Below are 18764 nucleotides of genomic sequence, written 5' to 3' on the forward strand. Positions count from 1 at the left end.
GTAGATTAAAGTTTATTTGAATAGTCATGTCCTATTTAGACTAGGAGGTTAGATTTGACCAAGTCATTCTGCCATGCTATTTGGAGGTAATACAATAGGTTATAAACACATGTATGTTATAGGCTTGAACACTATCAAAATATATATTTAAAATGCGCCTGAGGCTGTAAAGTTGAATTCTGCATTTAACATTTTGGTTACACTGTTGGAAAAATATAATAGTGAGGTCCTTGTACAGACATATATATATAATAGTGAAGTCCTTGTACAGACATATATATATAATAGTGAAGTCCTTGTACAGACATATATATATAATAGTGAAGTCCTTGTACAGACATATTTGGCACGGAACATGACCATTCGATGGAAAGTGACGGAAACTTCAGAAACCTTCAAAGCAATATAAAGATGATTCAGATTACTTCCAGACCTATCTTATGATGGCTATTTCATTTGAACACCTTTTAAAAGTAAGATTTGGGAAGTTACACACATTAGAATATAAAATAAAGGCTACTCTTAACCTAATAATAAAGATGTTCAGACCCTAGAGTTATTTTTTGCCAAATAACTAACCAGTGTAATTGGATTGGGTGAATAACCTTATTGCTTTTCCTTTGAATGGTGAATTAGTTATTTCTGCTCAAATAAAGGAGACATTACATTTTTCTATTTTCCCATTGCATAAAGCCTATTGAAGATGCCTCTGGGGAAGGAATTCAGGAAGAAAGCAGAGGACATCACAGCAGTGTATGATCTGAGAGAGAAGATAGGAGAGTGAGTGTCTGTTATATTTTTGCCACATAGGATTAGATCTGCATGCCGTTTCCACACAGATATAAGGCTCTTTACTTGGTGTGAGAGCCATACCATTCTGTGAGAGCCATTACCTTGATGCCTTGATGCTGACTGAAATACTGGCACATTCTTCCCATTATGAAGTATTACAATTCTCTAGCAGAGGCCCCCGGAGTTGTCAGAGGGGGAAGCCATCGCAATTCATCGGGTGACTGAGTAATTATTATCCCAAAATAAAGCAATGAGAACGAAAGCCTGTATGAATGGTTACTAATATGATGTGGGCGTGTTTCAGGGGATCATTCTCCGTGGTGTACGTGGCTCAGCACCGCCGCTCCCTGAAACTTGTAGCAGTCAAGTGTATCCACAAGAGGGCGCTAAAGGGCAAAGAAGGCATGTTGGAGAATGAGATAGCAGTGCTACGCAGGTTAGTGTCACATCTGCACTTTTAGCTAATACAAAATAGACAAGAAATCAATGGTTCAGAGTGTATCCATTGTTTCCCCTTCAGAATCAACCATCCCAACATTGTGGCATTGGAGGAGACCTTCGAGACATCTACAAAGCTTTATCTGGTTATGACTCTGTGGGTGGTGGAATTTTAATTTAGATACCCTGAAATGATCTAATCCAAGATGAATTGTTGATTATTTCGTTGCTTATATTTTACAACGCAATTGAAGGCTTGTTACCACAGTGTTACAGGAGGCGAGTTGCTGGACCGTATTCTGGAGAAGGGGAGTTACACTGAGAGGGATGCCAGCCGTGTCATACAACAGGTTCTGGAGGCAGTCCAATACCTCCACCAGCTGGGCATCGTGCACAGGGACCTGAAGGTACAACTGTCCACTAGCTGTTAGGAAAACACTTAACCTCACTATAAACAGCATCGTAGGATTACAGTAGGATTACTGTTATGTCCCCCAAGTATATCAACATAAAAGAGAATAGAATGGATCTGAGAGTTCACAGTTTAAGGTAGATAGATGGTCAATGTGCTCAATATAATTGGGATCAACACTCTCATGTGATTTTCTTATTGTTTGGTAGAAGTGTTCAAGTGATTATTAGATACAGCTTAATTGTCAATTATTTTAGGCCTTCTATTGTTATCATTCCAGCCTGAGAACCTACTGTATCAGACTCCGTCGGAAGATTCCAAGATTGTCATCAGTGACTTTGGCCTGTCCAAGATGGAGGAGCAGGGGGTGCTCACCACAGCATGTGGAACCCCTGCTTATGTGGGTGAGGATCCCCAAGTACATACATCACTTCTGAACCCTCATCATGTAGAATTAAAGCAGTTTGAGCCTCATACATTAACCTTCTCTTTCATTTTGTGTGCAGCACCAGAGCTTCTGCAGCAGAAATCATATGGCAAAGAAGTGGACCTATGGGCTCTGGGGGTGATCACCTATATACTGTGAGTGTATGGTAATGGTTAATTCCTCACAGTTGACTTAATACAGACAAGTGAAAAGTTATGTTGTGCTAAAAGGATTTATTTTTTACGTTCCAGACTCTGTGGCTACCCTCCGTTTTATGACGAGAGTGAGTCACATATGTACAGGCAGATCATAAAGGCTGAATATGAGTTTGACTCCCCGTATTGGGATGAAATCTCTAATTCAGGTAAAGTATGACCTTGGTCTATGAGATCCTTTTAGCTAGCCTGTATTAGTTCATTACATCACATCTCACACATATTTGACACACAACGTTATCACTGTCTTGGCAATAATTACTTATTTTTCTTTCTTTCAATGTGCTTTTAATTTAACTTTCTTTTGTCTTGAAATTGTATGTCCTCCTGAATGCTGCTTCTCTCTCCACATTTTTCCGTTCAGCAAAAGATTTCATTCCGCACATGTTGCAGAAAGAACCAGAGAAGAGGTACAATTGTGAGCAGGCCTTGAAGCATCTTTGGTGAGTTTAAAAAAAGATTAGGAGCTTTGTGTGTATTCTTTTCTATAACACGTTTAGTACACATTCTCAGTACTATCAGTGTGCATGTCTTGGGTCAGTTGAAGAAAATAATGAGATGTTCTATACAACACAATGAATGGGTACTTTGATAAATAGGGATATTTTCAAGTATTTCTATACTTCTATAGCCTATCGTAATGTCCATGGCAGTTGAGTTTTAAACATAGATCACTTTAATCCAAACATACAATAGATTCTTTCTGCTCAAAATATAATAATTTTCTTGATCTATATTGATTGCATATCACTTTATGTTTCCTTTAGGATTTCGATGAAAAGCATCCTGTAGGTCTGTTACTATATCACATGTAGTATACGGTACACATAGCATCCCACTGGGCACAGATGTCAGTTCAATGTCTAGTTTTGATTTACATTTGGTTGAGGTGTGGTTGTCAACTAACGTGAAATCAACAAAACATGTCACCATGTCATTGGATTTAGGTTAAAAGTTGGGTGAAAAAAATACAAACTTCCCTTACGTTGATGACTTTTTTCAAATCCAATCAGTTTTCCATGCTGATTCAACGTCATAACATAGAATTTTGGTTGTTGAAATGATGTGGAAACAACGTTGATTCAACCAGTTTTTGCATAGCGGGCTAATGACTCCAAAGTTATATGATAATGGTATTGATGGCTTGTTGATTGGTGCTGTGTGTGTTGTTGAATCAGGATATCAGGAGGAGCCGCTCTGGAGAAGAACATTCATGGATCCGTCAGTAAGCAGATCCAGAAGAACTTTGCTAAGAGCCAGTGGAAGGTAAGATTAGTCCTGCCTGGGCACTGTTTAAAATGTCCAAATCATCTTCCACAATACAATATCTCCCATAAAACTAGAATCTGGATATATGCCCAGTTACACTGACTTATGTAAATCAATTATTCTGTGTGCAGGAATGCACTACACTCTTAGAAATAAGGGTGCAGTTAGTGTACAATATTGTTCCCTGGGGAACAAAAATATCAAAATACACAATGTGCCTTCAGAGGTACACATAATGATCTCACATGGTACCTCTTAGTAAATTTTAGGGTACATATGTGGATAAAGTGTCTGGTGGTACATTTTTGTACCCAATATTTTGAATATAAATGTACAATAATTATACTCTCGTTCTCCAAAAAAGGGATACGATGTGAAGGTACATTTCTGTTTCCGAGGATACTAACAGCTTTGTCACTGGGGTGGTACCCAAAAAGCCACATTTGTACCATAATCATTATCATATTTGCCAGCATGCTCTACTGCAGGTAGATTATTTTTGAATAGTTTGTAATATCTTTGTTTTTGCGTATACATTAATTGATTGATTAGTCTTATGCTACATAAAGATAAATAACATACATTTTTCTAAACTAATCCAATCAGTTAGTTAGATTTTTTGCACCTGTTATTGAAATGTTTGTTCCAGTTTAAATGGCGTAAGTAGTCTCCACACAATGTTTTTAATTTTTAATTTTATTTCACCTTTATTTAACCAGGTAGGCCAGTTGAGAACAAGTTCTCATTTACAACTGCGACCTGGCCAAGATAAAGCAAAGTAGTGTGACAAAAACAAGAACACAGAGTTACACATGGGATAAACAAACGTACAGTCAATAATACAAGAGAAAAATGTTCCTAACTCTGGCAGTCATAAAGAATGCAGGTTGCGGGTGAATAAAAATGCCAGCTGTTGGATATCCAAAATCTGTCTGGATTCAAATAGGAATTACATATCACTTTACAAGCCAGCATAATGTGACTTGTAGGTAGGATAGCAAAATTCTGGTAACATTCCCACATTTCACATGTTTTCCAGAAATCACAGTTGGAAGATTCATGGAAAACAGAGGGAATAAGCAAGAAATGATTCAACCAGGATTTCTAGTTAGGGGAATATTGCAACCCTACTTGCAGGCCTGGTGTGGCCTGTAAACCATGAGTTTCCTAATGAGATATGTAAACGTATTGTCATAGAGCTTAATTTTAATGATAACATACACCTAGGAACTCACTTGGTGAAGGCCACGAGACTGAAAATGAACAAATTCAACAACCATTTCGCTAACAAATACAGTCATGGGTGGTAACGCTACAATTTCCTCAACAAAGCAAGCCACACTGGGAAATTATATTGGATGCGTGGCTCAGCCTGTTCTTTCAGTTAGTTATTTTTGAGTGGAAGTGTTGTACCAGTTTAAGTAGTCTATGGTAGAGGTACGTTTTTGTCACCTACTAGAAACATGTGACTTTGTCACTGTGATATAATGGCAAAATGTACTTTTTCTAAAAGCACACTTTTGTACCTGTGGATTATATGTTTTCAGAGGGCATTCAATGCCACGATGGTGGTGCGGCACCTCAGTAAGAAGAATCTAGTAGTAGAGGAGGAGGCTAAGGATAAGGCAGAGACCAAGGCTACACTGTAAGGTGAGGGATGAAATAATAATGGCACCGGAGAAGAAGGCAGACATTTTACGTGTCCCCAACTGGTTGTGTTTTTTGGTTAGTTTATTTGCGTTTTTTGTTACTTATTTTTTTACTTATTTTGTACATAATGTTGCCGCTAGCGTCTCTTATGACCGAAAATACCTTCTGGACATCAGGACTGTGATTACTCACCACGGACTGTCAGAATCCTTTTTTTCCTTTAACGAGTCTGACGTGCCTGATGAGAACGATATACTGCTTTTTCGGGAACAGGCCCAGATCCCTGTGATTTGCGTGAAGCGGAGGTTGAGAAAAAGGGGCCAGAGGTCGAGCTGCCTTCTGAGAATTCGTAGGCGATCGAATAAACCTCCACTTCCTTCCATTCTTCTAGCAAACGTGCAATCTTTGGAGAATAAAATAGAAGACCTACGCGCAAGATTAAACTACCAACGGGACATTCACAACTGTAACATCTTATGCTTCACGGAGTCGTGGCTGAACGATGACAGTATCAACATACAGCTGGCTGGTTATACGCTGTACCGGCAGGATAGAACAGCGGCGTCTGGTAAGACAAGGGGCGGCGGACTATGTATTTTTGTAAATAACAGCTGGTGCATGATATCTAAGGAAGTCTCGAGCTCTTGCTCGCCTGAGGTAGAGTATCTCATGATAAGCTGTAGACCACACTATCTACCTAGACAGTATTCATCTATATTTTTTGTAGCTGTTTACATACCACCACAGTCAGAGCCTGGCACTAAGACAACATTGAATGAGCTGTATTCCGCCATAAGCAAACAAGAAAACGCTCACCCAGAGGCAGCGCTCCTAGTAGCCCGGGAACTTTAATGCAGGGAAACTTAAATCCGTTTTACCAAATTTTTATCAGCATGGTAAATGTGCAGCCAGAGAGAAAAAAAACTCTGGAACACCTTTACTCCACACACAGAGACACATACAAAGCTCTCCCTCGCCCTCCATTTGGCAAATCTGACCATAATTCTATCCTCCTGATTCCTGCTTACAAGCAAAAATTAAAGCAGGAAGCACCAGTAACTAGATCAATAAAAAAGTGGTCAGATGAACCAGAACTGTTTTGCTAGCACAGACTGGAATATGTTCAGGGATTCCTCCGATGGCATTGAGGAGTACACCGCATAAGTCATTGGCTTAATCAATAAGTGCATCGATGACGTCGTCCCCACAGTGACTGTACGTACATACCCCAACCAGAAGCCATGGATTACAGGCAACATCCGCACTGAGCTAAAGGCTAGAGCTGCCGATTTCAAGGAGCGGGACTCTAACCCGGAAGCTTATAAGAAATCCCGCTATGCCCTCCGACGAACCATCAAACAGGTAAACCTTCAATACAGGACTAAGATTGAATCGTACTACACCGGCTCTGATGCTCGTTGGATGTGGCAGGGCTTGCAAACCATTACAGACTACAAAGGGAAGCACAGCCGAGAGCTGCCCAGTGACACGGGCCTACCAGACGAGCTAAACTACTTCTATGCTCGCTTCGAGGCAAATGGCACTAAAACATGCACGAGAGCACCAGCTGTTCCTGGAAGACTGTGTGATCACGCTCTCCGCAGCTTAAACAGGTCAACATTCACAAGGCCACAGGGCCAGATGGATTACCAGGACGTGTACTGCGAGCATGCGCTGACCAACTGGCAAGTGTCTTCACTGACATTTTCAACCTCTCCCTCTGCAACTGGATCCTGGACTTCCTGATGGGCCGCCCCCAGAAGGTAAGGGTAGGTAACAACACATCTGCCACGCTGATCCTCAACAGTGGGGCCCCTCAGGGGTGTGTGCTCAGTGCCCTCCTGTACTCCCTGTTCACTCAAGACTGCATGGCCAGGCATGACTCCAACACCATCATTAAATTTGCCGATGACACAACAGTGGTACAAGTAGGCCTGATCACCAACAACGATGAGAAAGTCTATAGGGAGGAGGTCAGAGACCTGGCCGTGTGGTGCCAGGACAACAACCTCTCCTTCAACGTGATCAAGACAAAGGAGATTATTGTGGACTACAGGAAAAAGAGGACCGAGCACACCTCCATTCTCATCGACGAGGCTGCAGTGACTTTCTCATCGTTGAGAGTTTCAAGCTCATCGTTGAGAGTTTCAAGTTCCTTGGTGTCCACATCACCAACAAACTAACATGGTCCAAGCAAACCAAGACAGTCGTGAAGAGGGCACTGAAAAGATTTGGCATGGGTCTTCAGATCCTCAAAAGGTTCTACAGCTGCACCATCGCGAGCATCCTAACTGGTTGCATCACTGCCTGGTATGGAAACTGCTCGGCCTCCAACCGCAAGGCACTACAGAGGGTAGTGCGAACGGCCCAGTACATCACTGGGGCCAAGCTCCCTGCATTCCAGGACCTCTATACCAGGCGGTGTCAGAGGGAGGCCCTACAAATTGTCAAAGACTCCAGCCACCCTAGTCATAGACTGTTCTCTCTGCTACCGCACAGCAAGCAGTACCGGAGCGCCAAGTCTAGGTCCAAGAGGCTTCTAAACAGCTTCTACCCCCAAGCCATAAGACTCCTGAACACCTAATCAAATGGCTACCCAGACTATTTGCATTGCCCCCCCTCCCCCTCTTTTACACCGCTGCTACTTTCTGTTGTTATCACCTATGCATAGTCCCTTTAATAACTCTACCCACATGTGCATATTACCTCAATTAACCGGTGCCCCCACACATTGACACGGTACCTGTACCCTCCTGTATATACTGTAGTCTCACTATTGTTATTTTACTGCTGCTCTTTAATTACTTGGTTTTTTTTGTGTGTTTTTTTTTTTTTTTAAACTGCATTGTTGGTTAAGGGCTCATAAGTAAGCATTTCACTGTAAGGTCTGCACCTGTTGTATTCGGAAAATGTGACTAATACAATTTGATTTGAATAGCATAAATAGCTCAGTATCACAATCCCGCAGCTAACAGACAATGGTCACAGTAGCTACAGTAACCTGTGTTTCTTTTCCCTTGGTTTAGGTTGTGACCTTTAATCCATGGGTAGAAGAGAAATTACCGAGAAGAATCCTGTGACAGACCAGTCTGAGTGGTCATTTCTGCTCTCAAGCGTCTCTGTATGTGATAAAAAGAAAATACAGTGTGAAACTTTCTTTCTGCCAGCAGAGAGCACTCTTAATCAAGCTTAAGTTCTTATTTTTGTTGTCTGTCATCTAAACATTGCTCAGACTCTGGTTGGGCCCCATACACTTCAGCAATAAGACTAATTTGACTCATCAAGTGTAATTTTGTTCATAAATCCATATAGGCTTAGTACCTGTTGACCATGCATGGATATAAACATGTTTTCTTGAACGTTATTAAGTCTCTATAGACCCTTGTATTCTTCACCAATAAAAATGTTAGAAAACACTATTTTTTCCTCCTAGTTTGATCTATGATCACCCTCTTGTTGAGTTTGACACAGTCATTAGCATTCTTGATTGTCTTGGGAAGAATAAGAACAAATGAAATTGACTAAATCTGCAGCATTGAAAATGACGAACCCCAAATGAAAGGTTCAATGCAGCTGTTTTTATCTCAATATCAAATCTGATTTCTGATTAACAATTAAGTACCTTACTGTGATTGTTTCAATTAAAATGCTTAAAAATAAACAAAAATAGCTTCTTAGCAAAGAGCAATTTCTCAAGCAGGAATTTTGCTAGGACTGTCTGGGCGTGGTCTAAGTGGGGAGGGGAAAACTGAAAACTAGCTGTTATTGGCAGAGAAGTTTGGAATTCTCGTTCTTATTGGTCTATTAACAAATTTACCACCTGGTGATGTCACCAGGCAGGCCAAAACTCCATCCCACTGAAATGTCAGGTGGTCTTTTCAAACAGCTCTTACACTAAAAGGGCATTATCATACTTTTCACAATTTCACAGTATTATTCCAACCTCATAGTGTGGAAATGTATATAAAATACGTTTTTTTGACTGCACTGGGCCTTTAAAACAACAATGTGGGATAGGGGCAGAATACATATTGCCTTTGACAGGAGAAACAAACCATGCTTACCCTAAACTAATGAGACAGCTCCTAGAAAGCACTCCGCTGTATGTGTGTGAGAGAGAGGCAGCCATATGTGTCCTAGTGACCTAAGAACCCATAATATCTTACATTTGGGTCAGAATGCGTCAGAGTGCCCTTGAACATGGAGCAGTTCTCTTTTCATTAGAACAATGCCTGGAAAGAGTTAAGGGGGAATTTCACCCTGCCTCTGCCACAGAATATAGTCATTACTATACTAACAACATTACGTTTTTAACATAAACATCACAATTATTCAAACCACAAGCTAAAATTGGCACATTTTAATTTCACTGCTATAATGGTGACGTTTCAAATACCTGTGTATTTGTCTGCTCATAGCGAACCACAAAGTCCGGCATTCAAAGCGAATGCTGAAACCGCTCGCTAGGTAGAGGGGCCATGCCCACAAACTTGAATAATGACGTTGTTTACTTCGAACAACCAGCACACAGAAATCTCAGAACTTTCTAGGCAAGATTGTTTTGAAAACATTTGTTTTTCAGTGTTAGTCATCATGCCCGTGTTGTGTTCTGTGCCTGGCTGTGCTAATTACAAACAAGTGTGAAAATCTTTCACCATTTTACCTACCAGAGATTTCCCCCGATTCTGCCAGTGGTTTGCGACTATCAAGAATGATGCGGTGACCAAAGATTATCTGAGGGAATTTCAGGCTGAACTGATTGGGAATCCATTTCGATGACAGCTGAGAAGTGATGTGATACCATCTATTTTTTTTACCCTTCACAACAAAACAGAAGATTCTCAATTAGAGGTAACCTAACGTTAGCTAGCCTCTTAAAACCTGTCTAGGACTCGCCAACAGCCAATTAAATTACAGAGCGCCAAATACAAATCAACAGAAATCTCATAAATCAAATTTCTCAAACATACAAGTATTAGGCACCATTTTAAAGATAAAATTCTCGTTAATCCAGCCACAGTGTCTGATTTCAAAAATGCTTTACAGCGAAAGCTCCACAAACGATTATGTTAGGTCACCACCAAGTCACAGATAAACCCAGCCATTTTTCCCGCCAAAGAGAGGAGTCACAAAAAGCACAAATAGAGATAAAATGAATCCCTAACCTTTGATGATCTTCATCAGATGACACTCATAGGACTGCATGTTACACAATACATGTATGTTTTGTTCGGTAAAGTTCATATTTATATCCCAAAATCTTATTTTACATTGGCTTGTTAGATTCAGTAGTTCCAAAACATGCAGTGATATTGCAGAGAGCCACAATAATTCACAGAAATACTCATAATAAATGTTGATGAAAATACAGCAATTATACATGAAACTTTAGATACACTTCTCCTTAATGCAACCGCTGTGTCAGATTTCAAAAAAACTTTACGGAAAAAGCATAATCTGAGAACGGCGCTCAGAGCCCAAACCAGCCAGAGAAATATCCTCCATGTTGGGTAGTCAACATTATTCATATTATTTATATATAAATATTCACTTACCTTTGATGATCTTCATCAGAATGCACTCCCAGGAATCGCAGTTCCACAATAAATGCTAGTTTTGTTCGATAATGTCCATCATTTATGTCCATTTATGTCCAATAGCTTCTTTTGTTAGGGCGTTTGGTAAACAATCCAAAAGCGCGTTCTAGTCCATTCGGACGAAACGTTCAAAAAATTATATTACAGGTCGAAGAAACTTGTCAAACTAAGTATAGAATCAATCTTTAGGATGTTTTTATCATAAAAGTTCAATAATGTTCCATCCAGAGAATTCCATTGTCTGTAGAAATGCACTGGAACGAGAGCAACCTCTCAAGTGAAAGCGCATGACTGAGAACGAGGCTGTAGGCAGACCACTTAGTAAAACAGCTCCCATCCGGCCCCCCTTCACATGAGCAGCCTGAAACCACGTTCTAAAGACGGTTGACATCTAGTGGAAGCCTTAGGAAGTGAAAAATAACCCATATCCCACTGTGTATTCGATAGGGGTGAGTTCAAAAACTACAAACCTCAGATTTCCCACTAACTGTTTGGATTTCTTCTCAGGTTTTTGCCTGCCATATGAGTTCTGTTATACTCACAGACATCATTCAAACAATTTTAGAAACTTCAGAGTGTTTTCTATCCAATACTAATAACAATATGCATATATTAGCATCTGGGACTGAGTAGGAGGCAGTTCACTCTGGGCATGCTATTCACCCAAAAGTGAAAATGCTGCCCCCTTTCCCAAACAAGTTGATCCGGCCCTTTTTTTAAATTAAAATGACATACCCAAATCTAACTGCCTGTAGCTCAGAACCTGAAGCAAGCATATGCAAATTCTTGATACCAAGAGTAAAAGAATAAAACACATTAGATCTGGTAAAAGATAATACAAAGAAAAAAATGTGTTTTTTGTATTTTTTCATTTGTACCATCATTTTGAAATACAAGGGAAAGGTCATAATGTATTATTCCAGCCCAGGCGCAATTTAGATTTTGGCCACTTGATGGCAGCAGTGCATGTGCAAAGTTTTAGACTGATCCAATGAACCATTGCATATATGTTCAAAATGTTGTGTCAAGACTTCCCAAAAGTGCATAATTGGTTTATTAATACATGATTGTGTATTCTCCTCCAACAATAGCAGGGTATTCTTTCACTGTAATAGCTACTGTTAATTGGACAGTGCAGTTAGATTAACAAGAATTTAAGCTTTCTGCCCATATCAGATATGTCTATGTCCTGGGAAATGTTCATGTTACTTACAACCTCTTGCTAATCACATTAGCCTACGGGGGGGGGGGGACACCGATCCTGTAGAGGTTTTAACTTCCTAGCCTAGTTGGGTAAGTTAGCTAGCTGGCTAACGTTACAGTCCTGTACAGCTAAATCATGTATCTATCGTTTGGGATACACACTGTCAATCAGTTTCGCCTATGCCATGGCAGTCACTGCTAGACTGGTAGCTACCTTCAGCAGAGTAAACAAGTTTGTTTGTAACGTCCTGACCAGAGTTCTTATGTGTTGTGCTTGTTTTAGTGTTGGTCAGGACGTGAGCTGGGTGGGCATTCTATGTTGTGTGTCTAGTTTGTCTGTTTCTGTGTTCAGCCTAATATGGTTCTCAATCAGAGGCAGCTGTCAATCGTTGTCCCTGATTGAGAATCATATATAGGTGGCTTGTTTTGTGTTGGGGATTGTGGGTGGTTGTCTTCTGTCTTTGTGTTCTGCACCAGATAGGACTGTTTTCGGTTTTCACATTTATTGTTTTGTTGTTTGTAGTGTTCACATATTCTTTATTAAATTATGTTGAACACTAGCCGCGCTGCGTTTTGGTCCTCTCCTTCATCCCAGGAAGAAAACCATTACATTGTTAGCTAACGTCAGTCAAAGATAGAACATGTTACCAAATTAAGAGTATCTCAATTTGGTGGCCATCTATTCCACCCTTGTCTAGAAAACACTTCCTTAGTAAAAATAGAATTGTCGATATAGCTAACTAACTCGCTGTTCGTGAATGTGTATAAGTCGTCTATGGTTGGTTAGTTGGTTCTCAGCCAGCTAGCAATCTTGCTGCCAATTTCGTGATGCTAGTTAGCTAACAGCAAGCTGACAATGTTGAAATGTCCATGTAAGGTATGCTTAGCTAGCCAGTCTACTAGAGATCAATACAATTAGTGGGGTGGTTAAATTGTGTATTTTTATACAGAATCTGATTCCACCAACATGCGCTTGCCACCCCTAGCTCTGCACAAGGTGAAGGTAGGTTGGCCAAAATATTATAAGCTAAGATAGCTCAATTTAAAGGAAGCATGGTATAATCATGAATTGGGTAGTGTTTGTATGGTTTGTGTTTGCGTTATGGGGTTACAGGTGGTTAGAGGTAGCCTGAGGACCACAGAGTACCTTCCAGACCATGTAATCAATTTAGTCTACCCCTCTTCCCTTTTTATCTTTTATTTTTGTAAAACTCAGGTTATCTGGAGTCATTCTACAGTGCCCTGCTGAAAAATACCCCAAAGTGTTTTTTTTTGGGATACACAAGCATGAGGGAGCGGACACACCTTGCTGTTATGGAGTACAACAAGATTGTGGGACAGAAACCAGCAAGAGACACTGAAAGGTCTAAAATCAAGACTACAACAGTAATGACACAACCACCTCATTATTCTCTCTGCAGATTCTCAAACCCCAATACAAAGACATGAACTTTAGTCATATCCCAGATTACCTATTTGCTTAGGTCTTGCCTACATCAAGAGACCTGTTTTAAAACATTATATGAGCAAAACATATTCCATTTTATTTAGGCAAGCCAGACAAAATTAAACGGGCCTATTTATATAATGAATTTGAATTCGGAGGGCAGAAATTATGAAAAATTAAAGCATTAGACCTCTCACTAAAGGCATCAATCATACAAAAGTTATACTCAAATCCGAACTGGTTCTCTATCAGATTAGTAAGAATTTCTCACACCATGTTCAAGAATGGACTTTTTCCCTTTATCCAGATTACAACCTCTCACTTTCGGTTATTTGAAAATGAAATAATCTCCAAAATATTGCTATTTTTAAAACAAACCATAGAAAGTTGGTTGCAACTTCAATTAAATCCACCAGAAAAGACAGAACAAATAATACAACAAAAAAATTGTGGTTAAACTCAAATATAATAATTGATTAAAAAAAACAAAAAAACATTATATATAAAAAAAGGTATAATCTTTGTAAATGATATCATGAATAGGACTGGTGGAATTGTCACACATGCAGCTAACAAAAAATATACGGAAATGTCTGCTCTACCCAAAATTACAACCAACTAATTACAGCAATACCGCAAAAATGGAAGAGGCAAGAGGAAGGAGGAGAAAGTAAGGATCTTGTCTGTCGGCCCCACATTAAATATCAAAATTGATTACAGAAAAATGTGATAAATATAAAAGTATACCAGTTTAATTTAAGGACAAAAAAATTGACAGACGTACCATATAGATTGTAAAATAGTTTAAAAGAGATTTTCGATGTAGCGATTCCATGGAACATGGTTTATGAAGTATTACGCAAAACGATACCAGGTTCAAATTTAAGAATGTTTCTATTTAAATTATTATATCAAATTCTTGCAACCAATATAATGTTATATAGATCGGGGATACAACCATCCCAGCTCTGCAGATTTTGCTGCAAAGAGACAGAGTCATTGGATCATTTGTTTTAGTACTGTCCATGTGTAGCTTTTTTTGGTCACAGGTCCAGCAATGGCTGAAGAATTGCAACATTTACCTGGAGCTTACTCTGCAGATAGCGCTGCTGGGTGATTTGAAAAGTCATAATCAATCGATCAATAATATACTAATACTTTTAGCAAAATGTTTTATATTTAATTTACAATCTGTAGAAACTATGAGAATAGAAAGGTTCAGAACTGTTGTGAAACATCACAGCACAGTTGAAAAATGTATGTCAAATAGCAATCCAAAGGATGGTGTTATAGATGGGAGGGGTTGCGTGGAGCTGAAGGGCGGGACTAATAACAACAAGATAACTAATGTAGAATATACTGTGTCTGTAAAATGTATATAGGTTCAGAAATTTTGTGAAACAGCACAGTTAAAAATATATGACAAATAGAAATCAAACTGGATGGTCTTCAGAAATAGATGGGAGGGTTCGAGGGTAGCGGAAGGATATGAGTAAAAACAACAAAATATTATTATTGTAAAATAAATTGTGATGGTAAAATGTATATAGTATGTGGAAGCTGGAAGTAGAAGCCTAAGTGTTGTTTTTCATTAGTTTACTCCAATTAGGGGAGGGGTGATAGAGTTAGTGGAAAATAATAAAGGAAAATACTTTTTAAAAAATGTGTGTGTGTGTATATATATATATATATATATGAGTAGGTGTTCTAAAAGTAAAAGCAATGAGTAGGTGTTCTAAAACTTTTGACCGGTAGTGTGTATACATATATATATACTATTCATTATATACATATTCATTATACACACTACCGGTCAAAGGTTTTAGAACACCTACTCATTGCTTTTACTTTTAGAACACCTACTCATATATATATATATATGCACACACTGCCAATCAAAAGTTTTAGAACACCTACTCATTCAGCGGTTTTTCTTTATTTGTACTATTTTCTACATTGTAGAATAATAGTGAGACATCAAAACTATGAAATAACACATTTGGAATCATGTAGTACCTAAAAATATTTTATATTTCAGATTCTTCAAATAGCCACCCTTTGCCTTGATGACAGCTTTGCACACTCTTGGCTTTCTGTCAACCAGCTTCACCTGGAATGCTTTTCCAACAGTCTTGAAGGAGTTCCCACATATGCTGAGCACTTGTTGGCTGCTTTTCCTTCACTCTGCGGTCCGACTCATTCCAAACCATCTCAATTTGGTTGAGGTCAGGGGATTATGGAGGCCAGGTCATCTGATGCAGCACTCCATCACTCCCCTTATTGGTAAAATAGCCCTTACAGAGCCTGGAGGTGTGTTGGGTCATTGTCCTGTTGAAAAACAAATGATAGTCCCACTAAGCCCAAACCAGATGGGATGGCGTATCGCTGCAGAATGCTGTGGTAGCCATGTTGGTTAAGTGTGCCTTGAACTCTAAATAAATCACAGATAGTGTCACCAGCAAAGCACCCCCACACCATAACACCTCCTCCTCCATGCTTTACAGTGGGAAATACACATGCGGAGATTATCCATTCACCCACACCGCGTCTCACAAAGACATGGCGGTTGGTACCAAAAATCTCCAATTTGGACTCCAGACCAAAGGACAGATTTCCACCGGTCTAATGGCCATTGCTTGTGTTTCTTGGCCCAAGCAAGTCTCTTCTTCTTATTGGTGTCCTTTAGTAGTGGTTTCTTTGCAGCAATTCTGACCATGAAGGCCTGATTCACACAGTCTCCTCTGAACAGTTGATGTTGATTTGTGTCTGTTACTTGAACTCTGTGAAGCATTTATTTGGGCTGCAATTTCTGAGGCTGGTAACTCTAATGAACTTATCCTCTGCAGCAGAGGTAACTCTGGGTCTTCCATTCCTGTGGCGGTCCTCATGAGAGCCAGTTTCCTCATAGTGCTTGATGGTTTTTGCAAGTGCACTTGAAGAAACTTCCAAAGTTCTTGAAATGTTCCGTATTGACTGACCTTCCCCAGCTAGCACAGTGGATCTAGGCCTATTCCGGCTGAGAGTCGGCGCACTCGGCTGAGAGTTAGACTCGGCCGACATCATGTGGCCCGAGTCTGGGCCACCTTTGGCAGTATTACTTATGGCTAGGATGCGGGGATTGAGCTCGGGCCGATTCCGGTGAGAGTTATCTGGCCCAAATGTATATATTACTTTGGGCTCGGGCCGATTCTGGTGAGAGTTATCTGGCCCAAATGTATTACTTGGGGTTCGGGCCGATTGGGGCTACTCTCTGGCAGATGATTACACGGGCTGCTTTATATAATTAACATTTCATTATTTATTTTTCCATATTTTCTCATTGTTTCTGTGATCAAAAAATACAATTAACATTTATATGAAATTCTTTAGGAGTCCTGTGTAGTATTTTAGTATTTTGATACTTTGTGCAAGGCAATTGATAAGTATTAAAAACTTTGTTGCTGGAACTTCCCGAGTGGCGCAGCGGTCTAAGACACTGAGTCGCAGTGTAAACTGCGTTTCTACAGATGCTGGTTCGAGACCCGTGCCAGCCGTGAACGGGCGACTCACAATTGGCCCAGCGTCGTCAGAGTTAGGGGAGGGTTTGGCTGGTCGAGATGTGCAGTACCAGTAACTTCTGCAAGAGGACCAAACAGTTGGTGGATAAGAAGCCCTATGGCACTTTCGGGCAGAGTCTTATCCAGCTGGCCCTTCACTGCAGACAGGACAAGCCCATCGCCATAAGCACAAAGAATCTCAGCTTCCCCAGCCCACCATTGCCAGTGTACCGAAGCCGGTTAATGGCTGCGTTTACACAGGCAGCGCAATTCTGATATATTTTTCACTAATTGGTCTTTTGGCCAATCAGATCAGTTCTGAAAAAGATTTGATGTGTTTAAGACCAATTAATGGAAAAAATATCAGAATTGGGCTGCCTGTGTAAACACAGCCAGTGTGGCTCAGCATAAGACCATGTAGAACAGGGGTCTCCAATCATAGTTCCTGGAGTTCAACCCTCCTGTAAGTTTTCGCATCAGCCCCAGTTGTAACTAACCTGGTTCTGTTTATCAACCAGCTAATTATTAGAATCAGGTGGGCTAGATTAGGGTTGGAGTGAAAACCTACAGGAAGGTAGCTCTCCAGGAACAGGGTTGGAGAGCCCTGATGTAGAACCACCATAAAATAAATATGGATATTTTCTATCAATCTTCGAAATTTGTCTGATCTTATGGATTCACAGAAGATATTTATATAAGCTGGACAGGGCTCTGTAGCATCAAACAGACGCTAGACATTCAGATATCCAAAGAATGTTTGTTTATTTATCAAAATCTGAAATAAAGGAGAGTGTACACTATTTAATGCTAACTCAAGAGAACTGGGTATTCAACACGGCTATATGGTAAAGGTAACATACAAAAAACAGTGTAGTACAGTTCAGTATGTCCGAGTGTGTCTCAGGTGTAGAGACAAACAAGTGCAGAGAACTGTAGTTACAGATTGTTACACCAGATAATGTGATTTGCCCAAAGATTTTTGCCGTCATCTTGTCTATTTCAAATCTTCTCTCATTGATTGAGACAGGTGGGTGTCCACCCCAAAGTGCTGCATGTCATGATGACAGCGACCTGTCTCGATCAATGAGTGAGAAGACTTGAAACGATGGCGGTGCACATATTGTTGGATTACTTTATGGAGCAAAAAAAGTATTTATTTTAATAACGGAGAATTTTCCAAATCCAAACTGACCCCCTGCAACTGGTAACAGACATTTTATGAGACTCCTGTTTCAAGGACGAAGACAGCACCGCTAAGGTTGGTCCAATATTCTCTGTACTTCACCAAACAGTACCTATCTTGTAATGTCCAGTAATGGATATCAAACATCTTTGGTTAAATCACATTATCTGGTGTAACAATCTGTAGCTAAGAGAACTGGTGATCAGCAGATGATGGGAGAGGTGGTCATTATGAAATTGCCATTCACAAAGAAACATACAGTATGTTCAGAGAATACTTGTAAAGCTGCGGGAGGAGTGTTGTCATGATCAAACTGCCATTCAGCTCCTCATGAGTCATCTGTTTGATATCCAGCATAATGTCTAATCCCTCGAGAGGAATACAGTTCTGTTACATTGACCCCCCCCCCATTTGTTTTGTATACTGCTGCTACTCGCTGTTTATTATCTATGCATAGTCACTTCACCCCTATCTACATGTACCAATTACCTCAACTAACCTGTACCCCCACACACTGACTCGGTACCGGTACCCCCTGTATATTGTTATTTTATTGTGTTACTTTTTATTATTTTTTACTTTAGTTTATTTGGTA

General features: G+C 39.9%; 1 protein-coding gene across 1 annotated transcript; it reads left to right on the top strand.

Moving 5' to 3' along the window:
• Positions 1 to 703: 703 nt before the first annotated feature.
• On the top strand, positions 704 to 8541 carry LOC120058913 (calcium/calmodulin-dependent protein kinase type 1B-like). Its single transcript, XM_039007662.1, has 11 exons — positions 704 to 780; positions 1097 to 1228; positions 1313 to 1387; positions 1499 to 1637; positions 1923 to 2046; positions 2149 to 2224; positions 2321 to 2433; positions 2649 to 2727; positions 3463 to 3550; positions 5101 to 5203; positions 8230 to 8541. Exons 1-10 carry the CDS (start codon positions 704 to 706, stop codon positions 5200 to 5202), a joined length of 1005 nt encoding a protein of 334 aa, XP_038863590.1. The 3' UTR covers position 5203; positions 8230 to 8541.
• Positions 8542 to 18764: the final 10223 nt, after the last annotated feature.

Source organism: Salvelinus namaycush, chromosome 14, assembly GCF_016432855.1.
Source record: "Salvelinus namaycush isolate Seneca chromosome 14, SaNama_1.0, whole genome shotgun sequence".
In the NCBI taxonomy this organism is placed as follows: Eukaryota; Metazoa; Chordata; class Actinopteri; order Salmoniformes; family Salmonidae; genus Salvelinus; species Salvelinus namaycush.